Raw genomic sequence first — 9,547 nt, 5'->3', positions numbered from 1 at the left:
AGTATTTGTACCAGAGATAGAATTACTTATAGCCATCACAAGGCTGTCCCAACTATCCGGTAGAGATGATAATATAAGGAGAGCTCGCACTTCGTCATCGAAATTGATTTTCACCGATCGAAGTTGACTTATGTTTGTGTTATAGTCATTTAGGTGTTCTGCAACTGAACCATTCTCTGTCATCTTTAGATTGAACAAGCGCTTCATAAGAAATACCTTATTGGATGCCGATGGTTTCTCGTAGAAGTCGTCAAGTGACTTCATCAAGTCCTCCGTGGTCTTCATCTCCGAAACATTGAAGGCCACCGTTGACGCCAAGCTTAACCAGATTGTTCCCAGGGCCTTTCGATCAAGGACAATCCATGCTTCATCTGCCATCGTTGCAGGCTTCTTTGCAAGACCGCCTAGTGGCAAATAGTCGAGGTCCTTCTGGTAGAGATAGTCTTCAATCTGCATCTTCCAATGTTGGTAGTTTTTGCCGTTGAACTTCTCAATCTTGAGCTTCCCTTCCTCCGCCATAACTCCCACTCAATTCAAGGAATCCTTTCCTTGAGATAATTTAGCTACAAGCAAACCTTGCTCTGATACTAGTTGTTAGGAAATAAGACGTAGCTAAATAGATAATTGAGTAGATTACTTAATGGAGAGAGACAGATTTACATACACGAGATTATAGAGTAGAGAGAGAGAGAGAGTACACACGATATACGTGGTTCATCCAATGTGGGCTACGTCCACGGGAAAGCAACCACTCAATGGCTTTAGTACTTCAAAACAAGAAGTAGTTTACAAAGGGATTATACCCTTAATGGAGCTCCCGCCTTGCTTCACTCTCACCACCTCACACTCACCTTGTTGCATCAACTTTACACTATGAAATGTGTGTAGAAATGGCCTCCTTTTATAGGCCAAAAGGGCTGCCCTCTCTTATGAGAGGCAACCATGTGTAGCCGCCCTTGTGTGAATAAGTCCAAATCGGACCCTCCAATCCGCCCATGTGTGGCCGCCCTTGAGAAGACAAGTCCACTTTTGAATTCGGCCACCGGCCACCGGCCATTGACTTTCGACCACCGGCCAACCGACAGTTGTTTTCCGACCACTTTTCGGCCGCTGTCCGGCCATAATATTCCGGCGAGGGAAAAAAAGTCTCGGGGACCTCTGCCCCCGAGGCCCCTAAAGTTGCCCCTGATTCTTGTTCGTGAAAATTTTGGTTTCCGGTGAGTGAGTTTCCTTCACGCACGATGGCTTCTCCTCATAATGGGGGCCTTACAAATGTGCGCTTTTACCACAGAAAATTACAAGGGTAAATCAGGCTCCATACTTAATACAAGTATATTGAATTAGAATCAAAAAAATAGGAAAAAATAACATATATGTTTTTTTGTATCAAACCTTAAATATTTGTTAGTTGTAAAACCTCTTTGTACACAATGTTTCTAGCGTAAACCATTGGTGGCTCTGTGGATTCACTTATATTGGATCTTTGAGCATCATCAAGAACTATTTTTATGGCAGATGAAGATCTCACACGGGACATTGCAACATATAGCTGACCCTGAGTGAAATTGGTGTAGCTATTTACAAACCCAAAACTTCGAGTGTTTTACCTTGTGCCTTGTTGATTGTCATTCCAAATGCAAGCCTCATAGGAAACTGTCTACGCTTCATTTCAAAAGGTAATCCATGAGAAGCCCCTATAATAAAGTCTATTCTGGGTATGAATACCCTTTCTCCAGTATGTGACCCAGTGATTACTTCTACATCAATAATCTTATGGTGAAACTGCTTACATATCAACCTTGTACCATTGCACAAACCTTGTCGAGGATCCAAGTTGTGAAGAAGCATAATTGGGGAATTCTCTTTCAATTGCAAAGAGTGTGGTGGAAAACGTCCCCCAAGCTCAAGAGAATTCAAACATTTAGTTGTATAAAGAATATTGCTGCAATCAGATGAACATACTGAGTCTGCACTCACATATTCCTTGAATATTCCTCTCATTTTACCCATGGCCAAGTCATTAATGGCATCAACCTCCTTACTGCGAGGAGCAAGGATACCTCTATCCTTAAAAAACCTATTGTAATCTTGAATGTGTTGCATAGCTCCATATATACAATCAATGAGCCCTTCATGAAGGTACCGCGGGAAGTGTATGCGAGTGCAAGTGCGAGAGCAGAGAGAGAGAGAGAGACCTGCTTTGGGTGGAGCTCACAACAACGTTATCATGCAGCTCCTTATTCTATTATATTAAAGAATAAGTGTATAATGGTTATGTTAGTAGATGGGTTAGTAGTAAGTGGGATGTCCGGCCAGTTGGCCTGAATATCAACAAACTCCCAGTTGAAGGCCAACGCAGCCCAAGTGACTTGGTATGTACAACCGTGAAGCAATCTAGTGGCTTCAACCTATACCCATCAACTCACCGCAATGTGTAAACCGCTCCAAAGCTAAGCCTTTCGTCAAAGCATCTGCTCGGTTGTCGTCAGTGTGTACCTTGAGCAAATCAATGAGCTTTTTGGCCAAGAAATCTCTCACGAGATGATACCTGACTTCAATGTGTTTCGATTTGGAGTGAAACATAGGATTCCTTGCCAATGCAAGAGCACTCTGACTATCACAATATATCACTGGAGTCTTATCAATGCCAAGATTTTTGACCAAGCGAGATAACTATACAGCCTCTTTACTTGCATTCGACAATGCAACATACTCTGCTTCCGTAGTGGAAGATGACGTACAATCTTGAAGACATGATCTCCAAGATACTGCTGCTCCAACAAATATGAAGACATAGCTAGATGTCGATCTCCTATTGTCGACACAACCCGCATAGTCTGCATCCGCATAACCCACTATGGATGCATCACTATTCTTGAAGCATAAACACATGCCGACAATATCTTTGAGGTACCTAAGAATGTGCTTCACTGCTTCCCAATGCTTGTTGTTAGGATTTGCCATATATCGGCTCACCACTCCCACTGAAAAAGCAATGTCTGGTCTTGTGGCCACCATAGCATACATGAGACTGCCCAGTACCGAAGAATATGGTACCTTAGAAATTTTAGCTCGCTCAGCATCAGATTTGGGTGCTTCCTTGCTAAGTTTCAAGAACGTCTGCATTGGGGTACTAAATGCTTTCCCCCCTGCATATTGCAACGCTGCAAGACTTTCTCAATGTATGTTTCAAGAATACGACGTTTGCGATCTCTTTTGGTTCGCATGCCAAGAAAGTGTGTAGAATCCCCCAAATCTTTCATTGAAAAATTATTGCTAAGTGTTTTCTTCAAGTTGGCAATTTTCGCAATGGATTTCCCAGCTATAAGCATGTCATCAACATACAAAACTAGAATGATCATCGAGCCATCATCTAGCTTTCTTGTGTACAAGCAGTGATCCTCTTCGCTCCTTTTATATCCTTGAGACCTCATACATGCATCAAATTTATGATACCACTGCTTTGAACCCTGCTTTAAGCCATAAAGTGCCTTTTTGAGCTTACATACTAGCTCCTCACAAGATGCATTCTCCTGAACAAACCCTTCAGGCTGCTGCATGTAAACATCCTCATAGAGATCCCCATGAAGAAATGTTGTCTTCACATCCATTTGGACAAGTTCCATGTCCTCAATCGCTACAAGACCAAGTACGGTTCTAAGCGTTGTCATCTTGACCACAGGCGAGAAGATTTCATCAAAATCGACTCCCTTTTGCTGTTTGAACCCTTTGGCTTGTACTTTGGAATTGGATCATTTGAGGTAAATTTCTTCTTGTAAACCCATTTGGACAAGTTCCATGTCCTCAATCGCTATAAGACCAAGTACGGTTCTAAGCGTTGTCATCTTGACCACAGGCGAGAAGATTTCATCAAAATCGACTCCCTTTTGCTGTTTGAACCCAGTCTAGCCTTGTACTTTGGAATTGGATCATTTGAGGTAAATTTCTTCTTGTAAACCCATTTGCAAGGTAAAGCTTTTGCATCATTTGGCAATTCTACCAAGTCCCAAGTGTCATTAGCCAGAATCGAGTTATACTCAGATTCCATAGCCTGCTCCCACTTCACCACATCATCCGTCATCATGGCTTCTTGGTAGCAGCTTGGCTCACCACAACCGGTCAACATGATGTAATCAAGACCTGGCTGGAAACGCGCAGGTGGACGAGAGACTCTAGTAGACCATCTCACTCCTTGACCATTGCTATCCTCTCCCTCTGGAGCATTGCTAGTGGAAGTTACAATACTAGCCCGCTGAGTTGATTTCATTGTCTCTGAGGCAACATTCTCAAAAGTGACTCTCCGAATTTCTATTTCCTTGATAGGTTGTTTATGCATCTTCGACTTATTGAAGATCACATCTGAACTACGGATGACTCGACGAGATTTCGGGTGCCAAAGACAATATCCCATCTCTCCATCTGCACCATATCCAATAAAAATACATTTGTGTGACTTTGGCTCTAACTTATGTCGAAGTTGTTTAGGCATGAGTGTAAGCTTCACAATCAAACACACATAGATAGTCATAGTGGGGCTTACATTTAGACCATAAATCTTTTGCAATCTCATAATTCAATGGCGTACTAGGCGAACAATTTATAATGTGCACTGCGGTCAAGACGGCTTCTGCCCAAAAGCGTTGTGTGAGATTTGCCCTAGAAAACATGGTTGTGACTCTTTCCTGAATCATACGATTCATGCGCTCATCAACTCCATTCTGAGATGATGTGTATGGTGTAGTAAACTGCCTTTTAATCCCACTTTTAGCACAAAAATTGTCAAACTCCTTGGAGACATAGTCTCCACCGTTGTCAGTCCGCAACCTCTTGAGTTTCTTGCCAGACTGATTCTCAACGAGTGCTAAAAAATTCTGGAACACAGGAAGAACTTGATCCTTATGTTTCAAAGGATATGCCCACACCTTTCTAGTAGAGCCATCTATGAATGTTTCAAAATAGCTGCCCCCCCTAGAGATGTGGTTGACATAGGACCACAAACATCACTATGCACTAAATCTAGAGGTTCAGCTCGCTTTTGACCCAATGGTAAGTGCACGGACCTAGTCTGTTTGCCATAGATACAGTGCTCACAAACAGGAAAGTCAACATAAAACAAGACAGGTAAGTAGCCAAAACAAGTCAGAGTTCTCATTCCTTTTTGGCTAATATGACCTAGCCGGCAATGCCACAACAAAGTAGACGGTAGCTCGACTATAGATATGTAATCATGACCAACATCTGACACATGCATGGAATACAAGGTACCATGCTTTTGACCTCTGAGTACAACAAGATTACCTTTGTGTACTATCCACGAACCCTTGCCAAATGTGGTCTTGAAGCCCAAATCATCAAGCTGACCAATAGAAATCAAGCTTTTAGTCAACTTGGGCACATGTCTGGCATTACATAAAGTAAAGTGTATGCCATTCCTTAGATGCAATTTGACGTTTTTGACACCCTCAATGTCTAGTTCATAAGCATCACCAAGTCTCACTTTGCCATTAGAGTGAGAATAAGTAGAGAACCACTCTCTATGTGGTGTCACATGGAAACTCGCACCAGAATCTACTATCCAATTCAGTGCATACTGTGGTTCTTCTGTAACAAGAGCTTCGACAGGTAGATCTGCTATGAAGACCAATACGTCAAAGGTAAGTGACATAACAAGCGCTAGACGAGTCTCTACAATAGGAGCATTTGAATACTCTAGCACATTGATCTCCTCTAACTTTGCTTTGCCCTTGTTTGAATCATCAGACTTAGAAGTTTCATCAGATTGTTTATCCTTCTTGCTTTGCTTCCATTTCCTGCAATCCTTCTTCACATGCCCTTTTTTATGGCAGTGATAGCACTCGACATTACACATAGAACCCCGAGACTTACTGCATGAGTCCCCACGTTCCTTGCTTTTGGCACGACTTTGAGTGCGACCCCTCTGTCTATCACTAGCAACATACGCATCACCATCCTTCTCGCCTTCGAGAGATTTCCTACGAATCTCCTCGGTAAACAGACTCCCAAGGACGTCATTATACACTAGACCGGTACCAAGTGTTGAGTTGCTAATTGCAGTACATAACGTATCCCAAGACGAGGGTAGACTACATAGCAAGAAGATACATTTGATTTCCTCATCGAAGACCAAACCCTGAGTGGTCAACTGAGTGAAAATGATATTGAATTCATTAATGTGAGTAGAAATAGTGCCCTCTTTCTTCATACGAAGGTCAAACACCTTCTTCATCAAGAAAACCTTATTAGTAGCACTTTTGTTCTCATAACTGGAACACAACTTATCCTATACATCTCTAGCAGTTCTTTCTCCAACTATAGTAAAGTACACAGATTCGGCCAAATGCAAACGGAGGGTAGATTTGGCCTTAGCATCAAGTTTCTCCCACTCAACATCTGTATACTCGCCCTCTGGGCGCTCCATGATAGGATCCAGGTGGCCTTTTTGTATAAGAACATCTTGAATCTGCTCTTTCCAGATAGCAAAATTCGTCCCATCAAATTTCCGGATATTGTAAATATCCTTTTCACCACTAGATGACATGGTTGCAAGCTAAAGATAATATGGCGATAAACAATGGTAATTCTGGAAAAAATTCAACTGACTTTCCCCAAAAAAACTGACAGAATCTCAATCCAAAACTGTCACAAGAGATTAGTAACGCATAAAAAGTAATGCTCTCAGAGCATAAGACAGGTGCATCAACCACTAACTGTGTATAAAAAGTCAAAAGCTGACCCAAGACTTCCAACACGGCGTCAAATACACCTAGCCCTCTTTATACATGTCCTATGGGGAGGCCATGAAAATGGGGTACTCCAGCAACCTGTATCACCGAAAGGATCTCAACATTCGAGAATCCCCCAGCTCAAGAAAACCTCATGCTATCGATCCTCACAAAAGGTTATGCAAACAAGAAACCAGCCTAGTCTCAGAAAGGGCCTCCGAACCGAGTCTCAAAAACGGTCGGGAATGCCATAAACAAGCCAAATCGGCTCCACAAAAGGTACATATGGCAGTTTCCGCAACTCAACGTACATCCACTGTCAACAATACTGCAAGGTGCAGTATATGTGATCAAACAGGCGCCAAACAAAATGTGCACGCAGTAAACAAATCCCTGTGGGGAGTAAAACTGCTCTCAAAAGAGCTCTACCACTATCAAAATTGCCAAAACAATGCATTTGTGCATCAAATACTCCCACTGAAATCTGTGTTGATGCTAAACACTGCAACCTGTAAGAAACCTGGATGTCCTGTATGTATGCAAGAACCTATGAGGAGATGGATGCCTGAAAAACCCAAAATAATGTCGATGCCGAAAAGTGCTCTTAATCAGCCCATAAACACCATCTCAATATCACATAATAGCCATAAAGCAGCTATATACCATCCCAAAATAGTCTCTGAACAACCTGCACCTATGTTCTATACTTGTACCTGTATCTGTAGCAAAAATGGAGTTGAAAAAATACAACTTCTGAAACGTAGCTCTAATGAAGCTTTCGGCTGCACGAACAACTTCGAAAGGGGGGTAAAGCTCTAGAACACCCAAGACACCTGGTGGAAACGCTCTCGGAATGCTGAATTTGTCGATGCTGAAATCGGAAACCTGTTTGCACTTTTGAAAGTGCGTGTGCGAGCGGACGTGAAAACAGCAAGCACAAACCCTGCTCTGATACTAGTTGAAGGTGCCGCGGGAAGCGTGTGCGAGTGCAAGTGTGAGAGTAGAGTAGAGTAGAGAGAGAGAGAGAGAGAGAGAGAGAGAGAGAGAGAGAGAGAGAGAGAGAGAGAGAGAGAGAGAGAGAGAGAGAGAGAGAGAGAGAGAGAGAGAGAGAGAGAGAGACCTGCTTTGGGTGGAGCTCACAATAACGTTATCCTGTTGCAGCTCCTTATTCTATTATATTAAAGAATAAGTGTATAATGGTTATGTTAGTAGATGGGTTAGTAGTAAGTGGGACAACACTTCAAGACTATTTCCTGGAAGAAGCATGTTATTTGGCAATGGGACATGGTCATTCAAATCTCCATGACCATCACCAATGCGAAGTATTCAATCTGCAAATTCTCTTGCAAGTGCATTATTTGAGCCTTGAAACACACGCATATTGTCTGTTAGCTGCAAAACCTTTATATATTTTGATATGTGTGAGTGACACAAAGATGCATTCACAATATCTGCACAACTTCCTTTGCGGACAACACGCAAGATTTGTCTAAAATCGCCCCCAGACAAAAGCACTTTTCCTCCAAACAATACATCATTTTGCATCACATCCCTTAACGTTCTATCTAGTGCCTCATAAGCATATCGATGGGTCATGGGAGCTTCATCCCATATGACCAAGGCTATTATGATCTGGAGGTGTAGGCATGATAACCTCATCAACACCATGTCCTCTTATGGAAACAATTGGAGAACCACTGGAACGGCTATCCATCACTGCACGGGCATATGAACATGAGTTATTTGAAAAAGGAACACTTATATCTGTCATAGACTTTTTTTTTCTTTTTACTACCTCTTTTTCTATCTAATACTACACTATCTGGTAGCACTCGAGAGAGAAAAAAAGGGCAGTGTTGGATAAAGAAAAAGAGAGGAAGAGGGTCGGTGCTGCTCCAGATTAATTGCTACTGACATGCGAGGACTAATTTGTGGATGGCACTGAGGGGTGCACCTCTTAAAATATTGAGGGTTCCACTTGTTTTGGCTTGATTGCCCGCAACAACTGGAGGTGAATAACATAAAATAAGTTCAATGTTTTGGTTGGGTTGGCCAACTTTGCCCGTTGTTCGAGGAGCTCAATGGCGCAGTCGAGTCGACGTGGCCTTGCGTGAGTACCATCTGCTCAAGGAGCTGACTATCGCCTGGCCTGGCGTAGTGAGCTGAATTGGCGGACGCTGACAGTTGACGTGGCGAAGCGCAACCGAAGTGGCGTGCAGAACTTCAGCAATGCAGCCAGCGCGTAGTGCGCACGTTTTTAGCAGCCCTCAAGTGCGCAGTAGGGCATGGAAGCTGGGGGCAGCCTTCTCTCTCTCTCTCTCTCTCTCTCTCTCTCTCTCTCTCTCTCTCTCTCTCTCTCTCTCTCTCTCTCTCGCGGCCCTGCTCCAGCCTTGCAGCCTGCAGTGCAACGTGCAGTTCGGGGTCCTCGCGTTTTTACCAACCCTCAGTAATGCATCCAACTGGGCCTGCGTTTTCTCATTATGGACCTGTGTTTTTTAGAGAGAGAGAGAGAGAGAGAGAGAGAGAGAGAGAGAGAGAGAGAGAGAGAGAGAGAGAGAGAGAGAGAGAGAGAGAGAGAGAGAGAGAGAGAGGAGTTTCCAATAAATAGTGCTTCCATGTGTCTAGGGCATGAAGAACATGTAAAATCTCTTTTTCGTATATGCCCAAGACCCTTTCATTGGCATTGAGCCTTCGGCTCTCATATGCTCTGGCATGCCCTTATTGAAGCAAGACTGCTCCAAGGCAATCACCACGAGCATGCCCTTATTGAAGCAAGACTGCTCCAAGGCAATCACCACGAGCAT

The 9,547-nt window shown here is 43.1% G+C and overlaps 1 protein-coding gene across 1 annotated transcript; it reads right to left on the bottom strand.

The window, feature by feature from the left end:
* Positions 1-1,578: 1,578 nt before the first annotated feature.
* LOC147417437 (uncharacterized) lies at positions 1,579-2,103 on the bottom strand. The gene has a single exon (XM_086506485.1). It carries the CDS (start codon positions 2,101-2,103, stop codon positions 1,579-1,581), a length of 525 nt encoding a protein of 174 aa, XP_086362611.1.
* Between the last annotated feature and the right edge of the window lie 7,444 nt (positions 2,104-9,547).

Source organism: Adiantum capillus-veneris, chromosome 30 (assembly GCF_014529385.1).
Source record: "Adiantum capillus-veneris isolate H3 chromosome 30, ASM1452938v2, whole genome shotgun sequence".
Classification (NCBI taxonomy): domain Eukaryota; kingdom Viridiplantae; phylum Streptophyta; class Polypodiopsida; order Polypodiales; family Pteridaceae; genus Adiantum; species Adiantum capillus-veneris.
Note: the sequence above shows the minus strand (reverse complement) of the source record. Positions and strands in the feature narration are given on the sequence as shown.

Excerpts from the sequence above, each read along its gene's own strand:
- LOC147417437 (XM_086506485.1), bottom strand. The coding sequence starts at position 2,103 with ATGCAACACATTCAAGATTACAATAGGTTTTTTAAGGATAGAGGTATC.